Raw genomic sequence first — 19,930 nt, 5'->3', positions numbered from 1 at the left:
CAAAATTCAAACATGTCCAATAATTAAAGCTCAGCCCTTGCCCTAGATAGCAGTCTCCAGAGAGATGCTGGCTCAGCCTGAAAAAAGAAAAAATGAGCTATCTTGGAATGCAGCACTGAAGGACTCTGGGCTCCAGGGTCGACCTAGTCAGCTGTTGGGGATGAGGCCGGAACCAAGGCAAAGAGGAGGCATGCCTGTCAGGGAGATATAGGCTTCTTTAAGACTGACTTTGAGGCCGGCGCCGCGGCTCACTAGGTTAATCCTCCGCCTTGCGGCGCCGGCACACCGGGTTCTAGTCCCGGTCGGGGCACCGGATTCTGTCCCAGTCGCCCCTCTTCCAGGCCAGCTCTCTGCTGTGGCCAAGGAGTGCAGTGGAGGATGGCCCAAGTCCTTGGGCCCTGCACCCCATGGGAGACCAGGAGAAGCACCTGGCTCCTGCCATCGGATCAGCGCGGTGCGCCGGCCGCAGCGCACCAACCGCAGTGGCCATTGGAGGGTGAACCAACGGCAAAAGGAAGACCTTTCTCTCTCTCTCTCTCTCTCTCTCTCACTGCCACTCTGCCTGTCCAAAAAAAAAAGAGAGACTGACTTTGAGAGGGAGTGACAGAGAGATCTTCCACCTGCTGGTTCAACACCCCAAATGCAACAGAAGCCATGAGCCAGGAATTCCATCCGGACAGGAGCTGGCTTGCCCACAGCCTCCCCCTGACACAGGAAAAGCTGCCAACCCACTGACCTCTAAGCGAGGAGCTGATTGAAGAGATACGACTAGTGCGACACTGTAGATGCAAGACATTTATTTTGTTCCCACTCGGGCAAGACTCAGTGGTTGGCCCTCACTGTCCCCATATCCGTCCCCAGCCCCTTACCCTCACACCGAAAGGAACGGTTAGTCTCCCTGGACATTGGGGAAAGCAGCTAAGCTTTGGCAGTGGACTTGTAATGGGAGAGAGTGCGGGCGGAAGGGTCCGTGGCACTGATCCACTTGGGCATCCAGTAATGGGTCAGCCAGTCAGCCCGGCCCGGGTAGTGGCGTTCGAAGATCTGCCGGTAGTAGTAGCCCTCTTTGGTTTTCGGAGTATTGAAGGGGAATCTCTGGGCTGCTGCCTCCATCATAGCATCATCAACCTACAGAAGAGAAAGTGCAAGAGCCAGACGGTGTAAGACCCCTGCTAAAAGTAAATATTAAAATAATTTTAGCAAGGGTTAAAAAGTTTGGCTGCTGACAGTTGCCATTCCTTAAGATAACTGTGTCTCCACCTGCCTACAGAATAACCTTGGGAAACTGCCTTGTGAAACTGCTCTGTGTAACTGTCTCACGCGATAACACTTGCAGGAGTCCGGAAAAGAGTTGCAATAAGGTTCTGTGACCATTGTATAAATTTACCCCTTCCCTCACTAAAATCGCAACAAGAGTTTGCCCAATCACCAAACGCCCCGCATACATATGTTAATCAGGTGGCTATTGTCTTTAAAAACTGCTGTAACCCCTGCTCGGGCTCTCTCGATCTCTGGACTGCCTGAGGTGCTGGGGAGCCCGTTTGCGCAAACGTATTAATAAATATCCTCTTGCTTTTGCATCTACTGGGCTGGAGTTTTGGGTCTTTGGGCGACCACCCGAGCGCGTTGGATTCCCAGATTTGGGGTCCTTCAACGGTTGTTAAAGGAAGGGCACGTGAATCCCTGTACTCTTGAGCTGGCTTCATGGAGCCAGAGAAGGAAGGCATGGCAGGTCTCTGGAGTTCACAAACGGCTTCCGAATCACCCATCACTTGGAAAACGCTAAAACAGCCGCAGGACACAAGGGGACCTTCACGTGCACAGTTCTCATGCTTGGAGGCGCTGGGCGTTGGAGTCAGTGGTGTCTAACGATCCTGAGACCCAGCAGACGTCCCCAGGTGTCAGAGGAAGGCCCGGGAGGACTAATCAGGGAGCCCTCCCTCCTTAGATTCTGGGCACTACTCTGTAGTTTTCCACGCCATTTAATTCTTACATAGTTCTTATAAAACCGGCTTTAGGAACTATGACTCATGCCTACCTATATAAAATGCCTATATTAAAGGCAAAATGGATAAACGGTTCGAGCTCTTTCCAAAGTGTCCTATTGAAAACATATTTTAAGGCCATTTTACCTGATGTTCAACATATTCCTGCAAAATCCGAAACCAGGAGTTCTTTTCGGAGGTTATCCCATCACTGAAGGCTTCTTTTGGTCGCCAGAGAATCTCCTTGGGGATCAGGTTGGAGTCCTCGAAGGCCTCTCGCAGGAGATGTTTTTCTATCCCATTCTGAAGCGAAAACAAAAGGAACATCTGAGTCGGCAGGGGAACCTGAGAGCAGGGACGGTGCGGCCGCTGAGCTGGTTTACCTACCTTAGGAATCCGCATTTCCGGGGGCAGAGACAAGTAATAGGAGCAGAAGCGGTGATCCAGAAAGGGGACTCTCAGTTCAAGGCTTCCAGGAGAGAGAAGAAAAGTCGGCGTCAGAATGGGTGTGCAGCGCCTGTCACTCTGCCTTCCGAGGTGGAGCTGCCCGTAATTCAACCAGATTCGCAGTGATGCTAACACTACGGGGTCAGCTCACAGCCCTCTTCATGGCTGCCCTACGCTGATGGGGAAATCCAAAAATCTTCATTCAAAGCAATGCATATTAACTCAGCCGGGACGTGAAATCAACCACTAGACGTGGTGAGTTTCACTTCTCTTGCCCTGAACACTTAAACACAAATCTGATCGTTAAGAATGCACCTTGCCCAGACCCTTCCAACTCAGAGGTTTTTCTAGAAGAGCCCATCTCCTATTAACAACTGCAGTACCAATTCTCCACTTCTACTACTAAGTGGTGAATAATTCACACACAGTAAGCAATATAAACCAGCATTCCACGGTATTGCATCATTGCATCAGATGCCACGTTGGTTGTCCCCTGAATCCTAGTGACTCTTTTTTAAGATTCATTTTATTTATTTGAAAGGCACAGTTACAGAGAGAGAGGCACAGGCATAGAGAGAGGTCTTTCAGATGGTTGCAAAGGCCAGGGCTGGACCAGACCAAAGCATGTGTGCAGGGGCCCAAGCACTTGGGCCATCTTCCACTGTTTTCCCAGGCCATTAGCAGGGAAGCAGCCAGGACTTGAATCAGAGCCCATATTGAGCAACAAGTTCAGTTCATTCCTCAACCCCATCTTCAATCATGTCCTAATCTAACAGTGATCCCATGGAAGCAACTAAAACATGGAATATCCGTTGCTGATCGTGAATAGTAAGAATCCTCAATTCTCTAACATAACCAGCGAAGATGTGAAAACTTTAAACCCCAAGAACCATGGGTTTATCACTGAGTCAGACCTCTCACTGCCTCTTCTCATGGCCACTGCCGCAGCTGATGGGAGATTTCTGTCCCTCTGTCTTTCCATCTCTCTACCTTTCAAATAAATCCTAAGTCTAAAAAGTAACTAAAAATGGACACTGCATCTACAACAGCCCACACAACCCCTCTGCCCTTCGGCACAGCAGCACTTTGCAGTTGGCCTCAGCCTCTCGGGCCGTGTTAAGAGACAGCTTTGTTTTCTCTATAGAAGCCATACACACAGCATTCAGCCAACTGAATAAAAAAAATCAGCTACTGAGCTTTTGGGTTCGGAGTTTGTTTTTCATTTTTGCTTTGGTTTTCTTTCTGTTTGCAACGGCTTCCGAGAAGCCCGAGTTACCCGTGCGCGGCGGTGGTTCGGTCTGCACGGAGCACGTCAAACAGATAGAGCTCCTTCAGCAGCCTCTCGCTCTCCTCCTCGGCCTCCTCGGGAGAAGGGGCCTAAGACACACAAACAGCTCAGGTCACGGAAACACCAACAGGTCCAGCGAGAGAGACAAGAGGTTTCCCGAAGGCTAGGGATGCACAGGCGCAAGCGAGGCTGCACCCCTTCCCTCCGCCCACAGCTGGGAGCATCAGAACAGGCAGCACAGGAACCAGCGTTAGCGCAGAGGGCCAAACCACGGCTTGGGTCACCCACATCCCACATCGGAGCGCTGTCCCAGGCCAGACTCCTCTGCTTCGAACCCAGCTCCCAGATACCGCACCTGCGAAGGCAGTGAAGGACGGCCCGGGTGCTGGGGTCTCTTCCTCCCATGTGGAAGAATGTGTCTGGGGAGTGAACCAGCAGGTGGAAGATCTCTGCCTCTCCCTGTCTGTCTGCCTTTCAAATAATAAATCTTTTTTTTTTAAGCCATCTTTATTTATTTATTTATTTATTTTTTGACAGGCAGAGTGGACAGTGAGAGAGAGAGACAGAGAGAAAGGTCTTCCTTTTTGCCATTGGTTCACCCTCCAATGGCCGCTGCAGCCAGCGCATCTCTCTGATCTGAAGCCAGAAGCCAGGCGCTTCTCCTGGTCTCCCATGCGCGTGCAGGGCCCAAGCACTTGGGCCATCCTCCACTGCCTTCCCGGGCCATAGCAGAGAGCTGGCCTGGAAGAGGGGCAACCGGGATAGAATCCGGCGCCCCGACCGGGACTAGAACCCGGTGTGCCGGCGCCGCAAGGTGGAGGATTAGCCTGTTAAGTCACAGCGCTGGCCTCAAATAAGTAAATAAATCTTAAAACAGACACCCTGTGCAGCAGCCATAATGTCACAAGGGCCTAAGGAATGACAGAATGGTGATTCCCATGCTTAACTAGCTTTGTTGTTAGTATTTACTTAATTTATTTACTTATTTATGTGCAAGGCACAGTGACAGAAGGAAAAGGAGAGAGGCAGAGAGATCTTCCATCTGCTTGTTCACTGTCCAGTGGATGCAGCAGCCAGGGCGGAGCCAGGCAGAAGCCAGGAGTCAGGGACCACATGCAGGTCTCCCACCGGGGCGGCAGAGGCCCGAGTATTTGGGCCACCTTCTGCTGCCTTCCCAGGAGCATCAGCAGAGCGCTGGATTACAAGCAGAGCAGCCAGGACTCAAGGCGGCACTGCAATAGGGGATGCTGGAGTCACAAGTGGCGGCTAAATGCAGCGCCCACCCCACCTCACTAAAGAATGGAAATTCCGTGACTTCTTCCTTCCCAAAGGAAACACAAAGCAGGCACTCAGAGCTCCCCATCTAAGCTCGTGGGATACTCAGAGATCTGACTGTCACGCCACAAGCACAGACAACAGAAAAGATCAAACAGTTCGTGCTTTCTTTAGCGGAGCTCAAAGATCCATCCATGCAGCGGCCTTACCTTGTGAAAATATATGTAACCCTGCGTAAGCTCATCGGAGCCCTCCCCAGAGAAGATCACCACGCTGTCTGTGTTCTTCCGAATGTACTTGGAAATTAAATACATGCCTTAGACGAGAGAAATCAATGTCAACATAAGCCCCTCCCAAGATGCCTTTTATGAATCGGTTTTCAGAAGCAACTACAAGCTTTACAACTGCACTGAACTTCACGGTTTCCAGAATAATGACCTTGTAAGCTACACTGCCCTGTTGCAATAGCGTAACCAAGAACCATTCTGTAATTCGGAACAAGTTTTAAAATTCTAGTGTTTTAGACCAAGAGGGAGCACCCTGAAATCTGGCTAAACTGAACAATGACTCTCAAACCTAAAAATCCTGCCTTTCACCCTGGTGTGACTACACAATGATATGGAGGACTTGGGTAATTGTTAATTTTGTTTTTATTTCCTACTGCTGCTTCTCATTTCCCAAATTTCACATGAAGTTGAAGAGACTACTTAATTTATTACGCCCTGCCTGCTGGGTGCCTAGCCTCCATTCCTCTAAACAAGTATTTCTTCGCAACTCTGTTTTACTATCACCCCCCTAAGGAGCTTTCAAACTTTGTTTTTCCTAATCCCACCCCACGTTATGAAACTGCAGCAACGCAGGTCTAGGATATGTCTGTTATTTACTATGATGCTTTGCAGGGCCTAAAACCTTTGTCGTATCTAAGACTTTTTTGCCCTCCATTGCAAGGCTTTTCAAAGACAGGTGTATCGGGGGGCACGGGGCTCTTTAGTCTAGTGGTTAAGATGCCTCCATTCCACTTCAGTCCCCAGCTCTGGCTCTGACTCCATCTGCCTGTCAACACAGACCCCGGGAGGCAGCCGGCATGGTTCAAATATTTGGGTTCCTTGCCATCCATTTGGGACTCTTGGACAGAGTCCCTGGCTCCCAGCTACAGGCCCAGCCTGGCCCCAGCTCCCAGAAGCACTGGGGATGGTTCAGCACTTTGACACGTGTTCTTGTTCTCTACCTCTCTCTCCCTCTCCTTCTCTCTGTCCGCCTCTCAAATGAGTTTTAAAAATTAAAATCACATTAGAGGCTCACCAACATGGGCCCCATCTGACTTGGGGTCTACTCCAGTGTCCGTAGGAGTCCCCAGGATAAAACCAGTACTGTTTGCAGGGCAGCGCTAGCTAGTGATTGAAAGGTTGTGTGATGGGATATTTACCAAAATACATCTAAAATAAGGAGTCCTTAATGAAAATGCATGACGTCACAGAACCACTTCCCATTTCCTCAGACTTCAGCCCAAGAAATGTTACAGAAAGAAACTGGGAAGGGAAGGGAGGAGCAGGAAAAGGTGTCCACACCTGGGAGCACAGACATTGACCCCCGAGATGTGGAGGCTGAACCAGGTATTGTTCTGTTCACTAAAAAGACATCAAGGACTTCTCAAATGGTCTTGAACAATTAATTAGTCACACAGGAATCGTATCTGTATTCATTCATCAATAATAGTTCTAAAACTGCTGCTTGAAATAGTATTTTGTTAAAGCCTAATTCTTCTCCGGTATTAAAAAAAAAATCTTTTTTGAGTACCATAAAATACCTTACCCACTGAAGCACGAACGGTTGTGATGTCGTAAGTTTCCAAGGAAAATATGACTTCATCCAGGGCCTGAATGCCCTCCTCGGAGTTAAAGAGGACTTCATGGTGCTCACTTCCAATGTGATTTGCTACCTGGTTAAATAAACACCCATACACTTGTTATAAAGAACACCCTCTGAAGATTACACAGGGGGCAGGCATTTGGCATAGTGGCTAAGGCGCTGCTGAGGACGCTAGAATCCCATTCCAGAATGCCGGGGTTGGAGTCCTGGCTACACTCCCGAGTCCGGCTTCCTGCTACTGCACACCCTAGGGGGCAGCAGGTGATGGCTCAAGTAACCCACAAGGGAGAACCAGGCTGAGTTCCCAGCTCCAGGCTTTGGCCTGGCCCAGCCCCAGCTCTTTGGGGGCATTTGGGAAGTGAACCAATGGACGGGAACTCTGTGCAACTGTTTGTCTCTCTTCCCTCTCTACCTCTCAAATCAATAAAGGAAAAAAAAAAAAAGAAGAAGAAGAAGAAGAAGAAACAAGACAGTAGTTCAGAGAGCACTGTGCATTAACAATAGCAGAAAACAAGCAGAAACGATTCGCCAGGCCACACACGCAACTGCCCAGCCAGGGGCCTGTGCCCGCCAATGTCTCCACCCCGTGCTCAGCCACAGGAAGCCAACCTCCCACCAGCTCTTCCCACCCCCAGGCTTCCACCCAACAGGCACTTGGTGCCCCCTCCTCCCCGCCCATTCACCTAACCTGCCCTGCCTCTCTGGTCCAACACAGTGCCCTGGTAAACGTGGTCTCCTTGTGCCTCCCCTGACATCTACAACGTTAACCCCACATGGAACAGCCCCTCCTCTCATTCTGCTATCTGGGGCTCTCCTGGATTCTCCCATATTGATCACTTGCCCTGGGCCTGTGCCTAAGGTCTTTCTCCTCCCTTCTCAGTTCTTCCAGAGTAGGGCTCAGTCTCCTGCACACTGAATGGGTACAAGGTCCCCTCTGCCCATGGTTCTAAACAGTGCTTATAGACAACAAAAAATAACAAAAACAGCTAACATTCGCTAGGTGTATGATACATGCTAGGTTCCATCCTATGTACTTGTACGAAAGATACCATTTTCCCCTCAAAACTGCACCATCCTGGACAAGCTACTGCCACCATGTGAGGACCGGCGGCACAGCCAGGAGCCCGGCAACCAGACTCTAATGCCTCAGCCTTCCCGCCACTCCGGGCGCTCACTTCCCCAAGGAGGAGCGACTGGGTCAAGGCAGAGAAATAGCCCAGAGTCCCGTGTACAGCACAGCGGAGATTCAGACATGCCACTCATTGTATTACAGTTAATTAAAGCCACTGCCTGCAATGCCTGCATTCCATATGGCTGCCGGTTCGAGTCCCAGCTGCCTCACTTCCTATTCAGCTCCCTGCTAACATGCCTGGGAAAGCAGTGGATGATGTCCCAAGTGCTTGGGCCCCTGCGCCCATGTGAGAGACCCAGAGGAAGCTTCTTGCTCCTGGCTTCTGCCTGGCCCAACCCCAGCTCTTGCTGCCATTTGGGAAGTGAACCAACAGATAAGACCTCTCTGTCTCTCTCGCGCGCTCTAACTCTGCCTTTCAAATAAATAAAATAAATCTTAAAATAAAAATGACCTGAGTCACTACAGCAACAGAAAAGGAATCATTGGTTACAGACCCGGTTTTCAGCCCAGCCCCAAGGCCATCCCAAGTACATCACAGGTGGAGCAGTCCTACCTTTCTCGCAGCCAGTAAGTCGGGGCTGTCTTCCATGCCAATGGCGAACGTCTGCAGAGCGTACTGCACCTGGGCCTCCTTCAGCTGCCTCAACAGTGATGCAGCGACCAAGCTGGAGTCCAAGCCCCCTACAGGGAAGAGAGCAAGTGTGCTGGTCACCCGGGGGGGCGGGCATAACACAGGGACACACGCGACTCACATTCCGGCTAAACATCCATGGCGGTTTGATCCTTGAAGATCCTCAAGTTTTGTAAACTGAAAATCAACTTTGACAAGGGGAAAACTGAACAGTAACCTGTGACGATGTAAGTGTATCTGAGTTGGTTTAACAAGCACATGGGGGTGCACCTTGCAGTGCAGCGGGTAAAGCCACTGTCTGGGACACCTCCGTCCTATAACGCAGTGCCTGGCCCGAGTCCCAGCTACTATGCTTCTGACCCCACATCCTGCTAATGCCCCTGGAAGACAGCACAGGACGGCCCAAGCATCTGGGTCCTTCTCCCCATGTGGGAGACCCCATGGAGTTCCTGGCTCCAGGTTTCAGCCAGGCCAGCTCGGGCTGTTGCAGCTGTTTGGGGAGTGAATTAATACAGGAAGATCTCTCTGTCTCTCTCACTCTACCTTTCCAATAAATAAATGAATTAAAAAAAAAAAAAACTACAAAGTATTCTAAAGAAATGAGTAGCTCATCCTTACATCAGTAACACACATATGCACAAATACGCTGTGGTATTAACTAGGAATAGCAAATGCAATGAGAGATTAATCCTACAGCCAATATTTCATAGTGGAAACCTCAGGGACAGCTACAAATCCTTTCTTTCCCAGTTACTAGGTCTTCTTAATCGGCCTCACCTGATAAAAGGCAGCCAATCCTTCTGTCTGTCATCAACCGCTTCTTAATCGCGTTCTCAAACAGGATCCGCAGGTTGCTCTTCACCGTCTCTATCTCGAAGCCTACGAACAGCAAGCACAGGACACAGCTCCAGCAGAGCCGGAGGCAGACTGGGCTCGTGGCTCGAGGTGCGTGCCCGCCACAGCCACGGCCACAGTCACAGACACCTGCCGCGTCCGCGCAGCCACAGAGGCTGCCACATCCAGGTGCGCTGTGGCCACAGGCAGCCATTCCCGCGGGGCGGGAGCAGGGGGCGGGCTCTGCTACCTGGGAAGAGTTTCTCCACGCCGTCATAGAGGGCGTGCAGGGGCTCGTCCCTGCAGTGATGGTATTTGACCATCTCCACCGACGCGACCTTGCCGTTCGGCTTTAAGTCCAACACTTCGTAGTGGCCGGGAAGAAAAGGCTCCACTTTCAGAAAGGGGGTTGTGGAGTGCTTCAGCGTGACCAGACCTGCGGGGTCAGAGTGGGGCTTTATTCAGACTCAACGTGGGTAGGTGATAGCCTCTAAACGCCAAGGTACTTTCTCCAATACCAACACATGCCCGCTATATATGCAAAAGAGGGAAACACTTTCAATTACCCAAAGCCCTGCCATCTACCCACCCGCAAGAGGAGAGCGGCACAGAAACATACGGCCACGTTACACTGCTACTCAAAGCTACAGGCACTCTCCTGGATTGAGTTCCTTCTCCCTAGCTGGCATTTCTGAGGAAGACAGTTAGGGGCGGGCATCTGACTTAGCAATTAAGATGACAGCTGGGCCGGCGCCACGGTTCACTAGGCTAATCCTCCACCTGCCGCGCCAGCACCCCGGGTTCTAGTCCCGGTTGGGGCACTGGATTCTGTCCCAGTTGCTCCTCTTCCAGTCCAACTCTCTGCTATGGCCCAGGAAGGCAGTGGAGGATGGCCCAAGAGCTTGGGCCCTGCACCCGCATGGGAGACCAGGAGAAGCACCTGGTTCCTGGCTTTGGATCAGCACAGCACCGGCCATAGTGGCCATTTGGGGGGTGAACCAATGGAAAGAAGACCTTTCTCTCTGTCTCTCTAACTCTACCTGTCAAATAAAAAAAAAAAAAAAAAAAAAAGTCCTGTTTGCTCAGGCTCTAAGTGTGGCAGACCCAATCCTCCCATTACATAACGACACAGGTAAACTGAAGAGAGATACAGGATCCAATCAGATGCAAAGCTGTTAGCCCTACAGAAAAGGAGGTGAGCCTACACAGGCTCATCGTCCTTCAAGGAGTCAGAGTCTGAGTGGTGGAAGCGAGGACCCAACGCCTTTGTTTTGTACAAAAAGCCAAGCTCAGAGGATCCAGCATTTACGCAGCCACTCGTAAAGTTCCCAACTGCCCGCATGGAATTTGCAGCTATGCTCTTGAAGAAAACACAAGGCTACGACAACAACGAGGCACTGTAGACAAATGCTACCAGTACCTTTAGCTTCTGAACACACAGCCAAAAATCCATCTTCAGTCATGGCTTTAAACAAAGGTCTGACGCCGTAAGTGTCTCGACCCAGGAACACTTTCTTGTTGGCCGTGTCCAGTAAAATAAATGCGAACACTCCATCCAGCATACAAATTGTCTGCTCAATTCCTCCTTTGTCGTAAAGATGAAGGATGATCTCTCCATCCACTTTGGTCTGGTATTCAAATTCAAAGTGATGTTGCATCTTGGGGAGGCAACAGCAAAACAAAACATTAGAATCCTCGTGCATATGCTAAAGACGTTTTATGTGGAAGTAACCTCAGTGACTTCCGTGCTCAGTGAGCCTTTTATGCACTTAGGTGATGTGGAAGAATCAAGGCATTATCAAAACAGAGCTTGTTGCATTTCTTACAACACAAAGCCGAATGGTGAAACTTTCAGTTGCATTCTGAAAAGGAGAATGGTAACATACCAGAAGAGTGACATGTGGAGGGAAGCACGTGCCTACCATACACGTCCATAGTAGGCAGGTAACATGATCCACACACAAATGTGTGTTAAGAACATAGGTTGTCTGGTTGCCAAGCCACTCAAAAGGTGTTTTCTGCGATTGTAAACTTTTGGTTTGGGAAACAGCATAAGCCAAGGTTCTGCCAATTCAGCCTCAAACAGCTACCCACGAAAATACAGAGCACAGGGATAAAGAGAACTTGGCAACATTCCCTGAAAAATGTGTCCCAGCACAATGGCAGACACGTGGTCCACGACAAGCGTGCTGGTCATCAGGGGGAGGTCCTTCCACCCCCACTTCTGACAAACTCCTAGTGAAGCTTCTTCGGCCCACAAGCCCCAGCGGAACAGCAGAGGCTGCCGCTGACGCCACACGCAGAGCAGGTCCCAGGCAGGTGCACCCAAAGCTCTGTGGCTCTCCCCCACCCCTGCCAACCCTGAGGAGCCAAGGCCTCCCTCGTCCTCCTCGTGCTTATACTCAATGTGTTTGGTTGAGGCTGCAGAGAAAAGAAGTTAATGTAAAACCAGCAGCACCAGCATCCCATACGGGCTGCCCCACTTCTGATCCAGCTCCCTGCTAATGCACCTAGGAGGGTAACAGAAGATGGCCCAAGTGCTTGGGCCCCTGCACACACACAAGAGACCTGGAAGAAGCTCCTGGCTCCTGGCTTTAGATTGGCCCAGCTCTTGCTTGCAGCCATTTGGGGAGTGAACCAGTGGATCTCTTTCTTCTCTCTCTCTCTCTCTCTCTGCCATTGCCTCTCTGTAATTCTGCCTCTCAGATAAACAAATAAATCTTTTTTTAAGATTTTATTTATTTATTTGAAAGGCAGAGTTACTGGGAGGCAGAGAGAAAGGGGGTGGGGGGGGGGTCTTCTATCTGCTGGTTCACTCCCCAGATGGCCACAATGGCTGCAGCTGCACCAATCTGAAGCCAGGAGCCAGAAGCTTCTCCTGGGTTTTCTACACGGGTGCAGGGGCCCAAAGACTTGTGCCATCCTGTACTGCTTTCCCAGGCCATCGCAGAGAGCTGGATTGGAAGTGGAGCGGCGGGGACTTGAACCAGAGCCCAAACGGGATGCAGACACTGCAGGTGGCAGCTTTACCCACTATACCACAGCGCTGGCCCTAACAAATAAATCTTGAAAAAAAAAAAAAAAAAGAGCTGCTTAGCGGCCCTGCCTCCACCTAAGCTCAACTGCCCCACCTGCCGGCCGCTCACTGCACTCCCAGGGCTGCCGCCCACATTGGGGCTTCGACACGCTCTTCCTGCTGCAGGAAGTGCTTCCCGGCCTCACTAGCTGATCCTTGACTGCTAGGTCTCAGCCAAGCGTCGCTTCTCCAGGAGACTTCCGACCACCATTCCTCAGGGTGGACCCCCTGCTCAGCAATTCTGCATTCATTCTTCCAGAACACCCGCGGCATGAGCAACGACTCCCTCTCTGTCCCCGGACAGAATAATCTCCTCCGGCAACTGACAGCTCTCATTTGCCCCGCCATGCCCAGCCCAGAGCAGAGAACAGTGAGCCTAGCACAGCCCTTAGGGAATATTTATATTCCTAAAAGAAAAACATATTCTGAGAGTCAAAGACCCAAATGGTAACTTCAGTTGTCGTGACTTTTATTTTGTGTGTGTTTGTGTGACCGAGTTCTCTCTTGGTGTATCAGTGCCTTGTCTATCTGTGTAACTGAAACAAATGAGATAATGGACAAGAAAAGGGCATTGAAAGTAGAAGGCATCACACGGAGCGTGTAATACTATTACGACCAACTAGCTCTGAGGTTACATCCCCTCCAGACATCGCCAGCTTTCAACTCGCTTACCGCCTTGTGGTTGTAGATTTCTCCGTTGTAACAAAGCCACAAATAAGGGTATTTCTTCACTCGAATTGGCTGCATTCCAAACAACTGGTCAACCACTGCCAACCGATGAAATCCAAAGCAGCAGTTGGTATATCCATTGACATTCTCAAAACGAAACGCATCTGGACCCCTGTGTGCGATTTTCATGGCACTCAGACACTGCACGGACAGGCAGTCGTCACTGCCAAAGAGGGCCCAAATGCCACACATGGTGCAACGGAGCTACGGGCACTCTACGGAGAGAAGAGCAGGACAAATGTTCAATATCCAGTCCGAGTCTGCATTAAGCCCTGATGCCAGAAACTTGCATAACACTTCAACACTGAGAACAAGCCACCTTATCTATAGTGATTTTTCTATTAGGGTTGCAGGTGCACAGGAGTAGAGAACGACTTAATTTATTTACAAGTATTCAGAAAAGGTGAATAACCTTTACATCCAACCAGCTACACAACAGCTTGGCAGCCACCACAGCCTACATCTCCCCTACTTGGGGATTTGGTGGTTGGTTAGAACAGGCAGCACGCAGGCTGTTCACATTCTATATCCTGAGTTTGCCCCCAAGGCACAGGTCAACCTGCTGCTGACTCCAACTGGAGCCCAGATTCAACTTTTTCCACCCCAAAATCTCAAAATCTTTCAAAGGTGGAAGAGACTCTGCACCTTACTCGTCTTCTCTTGGGTCTCCTTGACAATGTAATATGCCCTTTCTTTCCCTAGACGAAGCGTAGGCAGAATATAGTGGGAAGACAAGAAGATCATACATACTGCTGAAGGGGAATATTAAGATACACAGTCCTTATAAGCATTTTGCAATGTCTAGCTTACCTCCAAGTGATCTGTTCAACTGTGACGAACCAAAGTCTAAAGAGAAAAAGAAAGCAATATAATGAAATATGTTTGTAATAAACATAACATGTTGATAGAACATACAAAATGTGGCCGGCGCCGCGGCTCACTAGGTTAATCCTCCGCCTTGCGGCGCCGGCACACCGGGTTCTAGTCCCGGTCGGGGCACCGATCCTGTCCCGGTTGCCCCTCTTCCAGGCCAGCTCTCTGCTGTGGCCAGGGAGTGCAGTGGAGGATGGCACAAGTCCTTGGGCTCTGCACCCCATGGGAGACCAGGATAAGCACCTGGCTCCTGCCATCGGATCAGCGCGGTGCGCCGGCCGCAGCGCGCCTACCGCGGCGGCCATTGGAGGGTGAACCAACGGCAAAAGGAAGACCTTTCTCTCTGTCTCTCTCTCACTGCCCACTCTGCCTGTCAAAAAAAAAAAAAAAAACCATACAAAATGTTGGCTATCCAAATGTCCTGGCGTGGGCATTTGGTGCAGTGGTTAAGACGCAGCTGTGAGGGCCTGCGTTGTGGTGCAGTGGGTTAAGCCGCTGCCTGCGAGGCCAGCATCCCATTTGAGTGATGGTTCTAGTCCCAGCTACTCTGCTTCCGATCCAGCTCTCTGCCAATGTGTCTGGGAAAGCAACAGAGGATGGCCCAGGTGTTTGGGCCCCTTGCCACCCATGTGGGAGACCCAGAGGAGTTCCAGGCTCCTGGTTTAGCCTGGCCCATCCATGGCCAGTGCAGCCATTTGGGGAGTAAACCAGCACAAGGATGATGATTCTCTGTCTGTCTGTCTGTCTGTCTCTCTCTCTCTGCCTCCCCCTCTCTAACTCTGCCTTTCAAATAAATGAATGAATCCTTTAAAAATAATAATAATAATACAAAGATGCAGCTTTGGACAACCACATCCCAATTCAGAGTGCCTGGGTTTTAGCCCTGGCCCTGCTTCCCATACCAGCTTCCTGCTAAATGCCCACTCTGGGAGGTAGCAGGTGATGGCTCAAGTACTTGGGGTCCCTGCCACCCAGATTGAGATCCTGGCTCGTGGCTTTGGCCTGGCCCATTGTGGCCATCTGGACTGAACCAGCAGATGAGAAATATCTCCCTGCTTTTCAAATAAACAAATAAATATTAATTATTAAAAATGTTCTCATCCCAGGACCAGTATGGTGGCCCAGAAGTTTAAGCTGCTCCCTACGACATCAGCATCCCATATCAGAGCATTGGTTCAAGTCCCAGCTGCTCCACTTCCAATCCAGCTCCCTGCTAATGTTGGAGAAGGCAATGAGTGATAGCCTAAGTACTCAGGCCTCTGCCACCCATGTGGAAGACCTGAATGGAGTTCTAGGCTCCTGGCTTTGGCCTGGCCCAGCCCTCACTGTTATGGCCACCTGGGGAGTGAACCAGAAGACAGAAGATCTCTTTCCCTGTTTCCCTCTTTCTCTCCATCACTCTGCCTTTCAAATAAATAAATCTTTAAAACAAAACAAAACAAACGCATGCTCTAAATGATAAAAATGTTCTCAAACATTTCTGTCTCAAAGTTAGCTTGCTCAGTAAGAAATCAAGGTAGCTCCTGCACATAAATGTAAAATTCTTTAATAAAGTAAAAGAAATCTGAAAAAAAATTCAGAAAGCAGCAAAAAAAAAAAAAAAAAAAAAAAAAAAAATCAAGGTAGGCAGGACATACACAGATGCAGCAGCCTTAAAAAGCAACTCAGCTCATCCCTGTAGGCCAAGAAGCAAGCACCAAATTTCTACAAACATTAATTCCTTTTCAATTTCAAATTCTAAGCTATGAAATAAGAAGCGACTGCATTTGGATGCTATCAGCTATTTTACCAAACTCCATGCCTTGGAAAGTAACTATTCTGGCATTTTCAAAAATTGCCAAGTCTTCAGCAAATGCCTAGATAATCTGGGGAAACTCTAAAGAGATGAATTGATTTATAGATTTAAATCTATATATAGATATTTCACTAGGAGCAATCCTTGGAAGTGATATCATTTTTGTTATCTAAATGAACCAATGCTCTGGCTGGCCTTTCACTAAGACCAAAGTGAAGTTATGGAAAATTGTGGCATTTCAAGTAATTTGGAAATGAAGCCTTAGTCTCTTCCACACACCTGGCCCAAGAGCCTACAATGAAGACTGACTTTAAGAGCTGGGAAGAGCTGGCGCCGTGGCTCAATAGGCTAATCCTCTGCCTTGTGGTGCCGGCACACCGGGTTCTAGTCCCTGTCGGGGCGCCCGCCAGATTCTGTCCCGGTTGCCCCTCTTCCAGGCCAGCTCTCTGCTATGGCCCGGGAGTGCAGTGGAGGATGGCCCAAGTCCTTGGGCCCTGCACCCCATGGGAGACCAGGAGAAGCACCTGGCTCCTGCCTTCGGATCAGTGCGGTGCGCCGGCCACGGCGGCCATTGGAGGGTGAACCAACGGTAAAAGGAAGACCTTTCTCTCTCTCTCTCTCTCTCTCTCTCACTGTCCACTCTGCCTGCCCCCCCCCCCCAAAAAAAATAGCTGGGAAGAAAATGCAGACTTAAGAGAGGCTGTTAAAGTAGCCAGCAAATATTGGCCTATGTGTGTAAGAGGGGCCGAAGACAATGAGAAGAAAATAAACTGAATTGCAACGGAGTGAGGACACGAGTCCTTAAAGCAAGACGCAGCCTGCTGTCCGTCTCCCTGCCCAAGGTGCCCCTGCCTGTCCTTTAGCAACGGGAATTTGCTGAGTTGAGGGAGTGAAGCAGCTGGCCCTACTGGACTGCAGGGGTCCTGTGCTTCTCCAATGGATAAGACCCCTGGCGGCCAGTACTGCCCACAGAGTCTGTCTAGGGGAATTCCACATCCAAATTCTCCCACCCAGACTCCCCCAGAAGACGGAGGAGGGCATGGGGGACCCATCCTTACTTCCATAAAAGCCCAGGCTGAACGCAGACTGGCCCCCAGCCCTTTTCTGAGCCGCCGCCCGGTCTACCAGGTGTAGGGATTTCTGTCTTCACTTTCCCCAATCAGCTAGGCTAACATGGCCTTCTCATCTGCTCCCTAATAGAACAAGTCCCAGGGTTCCATCAGCGGTAACAAAGTGACTACTAACAAGCAATCTACCTCTGACCTAGTCCAACGAAAAATGGGAAGTGCTTTGAAAATGAAGTTGGCCTGGACGGCGCCGTGGCTTAACAGGCTAATCCTCTGCCTTGTGGCGCCGGCACACCGGGTTCTAGTCCCGGTTGGGGCGCTGGATTCTATCCCGGTTGCCCCTCTTCCAGGCCAGCTCTCTGCTATGGCCCGGGAAGGCAGTGGAGGATGGCCCAAGTCCTTGGGCCCTGCACCCGCATGGGAGACCAGGAGAAGCGCCTGGCTCCTGGCTTCGGATCAGCGCGGTGCGCCGACCGCAGCGGCCATTGGAGGGTGAACCAACGGCAAAAAGGAAGATCTTTCTGTCTCTCTTTCTCACTATCCACTCTGCCTGTCAAAAAAAAAAAAAAATCTTAATTAAAAAAAGAAAATGAAGTTGGCCGTCGGGGAATCATCGACCAAAGTCTTCTCACTGCCTAGTGAGTCCAGCACTACTGAGGGGGAGACTGCGAACAAGTCCGTGACCTGCACCTGTTTCTCAGCAAGAAGAAAGCAAATTAAAACTACAACCTATCATTGTTATAGGGATCACTCTTAGAGGCGCACAAAGCCCCTGCTTGCAATGTTCGTGCCCACTGCCGCCGCCTGTTCCAGCAATTTCCGCACTTCCTCATTAACTTCTACCGCAGTGCTATCCAACAGAAACGGGAGCCAGCTATGTAATGTCAAATCTATTCATAGCCCCATTAAAAAACAAATCAGTTTTAAACAATGTAACATAATGTACAAAAAACAGTATTGCTACAGCACGTAATCAACATAAAACCGTGACAGGAGCTGCAACTCTTCCTCCTAAAATAGTCAAAATCCAGCATATTTTACCCCTGCAGCAGCCATCAATTCGCAAGTGTGCAATTAGCGCCCAAGGAAGTGGACAGCGCCGCTTCGGCACAGTTCAGGTCTGCAGCAAGTCCCGAAGCCCCGCCTAGCATCTCACTTTCACGGTAAGGCCTCACTGACCTACTCCTGGACAGGTGCAAGGCCCGCTCTATTTCTGATGACTCTGCGATCGATCCCTGCAGAAGCAGCGGTCGGTGCTTCTAAAACAAGAACCGATCCGGCACCAGGGGCACCCGACCCTGAAAACATAACGGAGACCACGGGCCGCGAAGAAACCGCCCCTTCATTTGAAACTGTAACGTCCACCAGGAGCCAGCCACGGAGAACCAGGCCCCCTCGGCCTTCCCACCGCCCAGAGCAGCTCTCTCTGCTGGGGCGGTCCCGGAGCCGGCCGGGGCAGCGCGCACAGCGGGCTGTGACTGCCAGCTGTCAACGCCAGCACTCTCCCTCCCGGCCCGGGGAGAGCGACCGCGTGGCCACGTGGGCGCTGCAGCCAGCCGGCCGCAGAGCCCTCGGGTGCGAGAAGCGCCCCGGGCTTCGGCGCCATCAGCTAACCACAGCACCGCGTCTCCAGGGGCCGGCCTCCCGCACCTCCTGTGGTCCCCCGGGCACCCCGGCCGGCAGGTGCGCCCCGCCCCGCGCGCCCGGCGTGGGCCGCGCATCCTCCGCCCCGCTCCCCGGTGCCGCGGCGGGCCCGGCTCACCTGCGCGCGAGGGCTCGGGCTGCGGCGCGCTCGGGGCTCGCCCGCTCGCGTAAGGCGTGCGCGCGGTTTCATCATGTCCGAGAGCGCCAACCGGCGCGCGGGGCGGGGCCTGCGCAGGCCCGGGCGGGGCGGGGGCGGGGGCGGGGGCGGGGGCGCGGGCACAGGCCCGGGCGGGGCGGGGGCGCGGGTGCGAGCGAGCGCGCGCTGCGGAGGGAGGCGGCCCCCAGCTCTGCGGTGCCTGCCTGCGGGTGGCTGAGCAGGACCAGCGCGCGGGCCCGGGGTGACCTTGGCTGCTGGGCTGCACGTAAGGGCTTGGCTTGTTCTCAGCTTGGTAACCGGTGTGGGGGCAGTGCCCCCACCAATGCAGATCCCCGCCTCTCCCTGGATTTTAAAGTCTGCCGTTGCGCCTCACTGGGAGAGCGGCTCCTACGCAGAGGTGGAGACCCCGATAATTTGCTAAACTACTCCACGGTGAGGCCGTCAGGCCTACCTAGAAGGGTGGCCTCTTTGTACTAAGTACATCTCGTGTGGCCGGGCAGGGTCAGCCCCCGCCCTCCTCCGTGGGTCGCAGCTCGGGGCGTGCGTTCTGAGATGGGTCCCCAGGAGCCCAGACCGCGGCCTGCTGGCTTCACCCTCAGTAGAGGCTGTGTTCTCGCCCGACTGAGTTAGGGTCCGAATTTTACCACAACTTACGTGGCTGTCCGGGGGTCCAATCGCCTCTTTAGGCTTTCAGCTTTAAAGTAAAAACCCGTGGGGCCGCCTTGTGGCACAGGGTTACGCCGCAGCGGAGCCCCCAAAGAGGGGAGATTCAGGTCTCTGTGTAGAGCAGCCAAGATGGCCCAAGAGTTTGTGCCCCCGCCACCCGCCTGGGAGACCTGGGTGGAGGTCCAGGCCTGGACTTGGCCTGGCCCAGCCCTGGCCACTGCGCACTGTGACCATCTGGGGAGTGAACCATCAGATGGAAGATTCTGGAAAAGAAATTCAGACTGCAACAGGGTCTTCCAGTCCTGCCACTCTGTAATAAGACTTCTTGGAACCATGGCATGTTTCCATCCCTACAATGTGGAGCTATCTTGTCAGAAGTCAAAATAACCTTGTAACAGGACTGTTTGTGCATCAGCCGCAGTTAGAAGTCAGTTGTCCAGATTCACCCCCCTGGCCTCCTAC

At 51.6% G+C, this 19,930-nt stretch overlaps 1 protein-coding gene across 1 annotated transcript; it reads right to left on the bottom strand.

The window, feature by feature from the left end:
• Nucleotides 1–780: 780 nt before the first annotated feature.
• On the bottom strand, nt 781–18,836 carry ASNS (asparagine synthetase (glutamine-hydrolyzing)). Its single transcript, XM_062178886.1, has 13 exons — nt 18,764–18,836; nt 14,077–14,112; nt 13,210–13,481; nt 10,882–11,119; nt 9,712–9,897; nt 9,405–9,506; nt 8,550–8,677; nt 6,808–6,934; nt 5,205–5,311; nt 3,709–3,809; nt 2,373–2,454; nt 2,133–2,288; nt 781–1,128 (listed from the first exon to the last, which is right to left on the bottom strand). The coding sequence occupies exons 3-13, from the start codon at nt 13,456–13,458 to the stop codon at nt 919–921; spliced, it is 1,686 nt and encodes a 561-aa protein (XP_062034870.1). The 5' UTR covers nt 13,459–13,481; nt 14,077–14,112; nt 18,764–18,836; the 3' UTR covers nt 781–918.
• Nucleotides 18,837–19,930: the final 1,094 nt, after the last annotated feature.

Source organism: Lepus europaeus, chromosome 20 (assembly GCF_033115175.1).
Source record: "Lepus europaeus isolate LE1 chromosome 20, mLepTim1.pri, whole genome shotgun sequence".
Taxonomy (NCBI): domain Eukaryota; kingdom Metazoa; phylum Chordata; class Mammalia; order Lagomorpha; family Leporidae; genus Lepus; species Lepus europaeus.
Note: the sequence above shows the minus strand (reverse complement) of the source record. Positions and strands in the feature narration are given on the sequence as shown.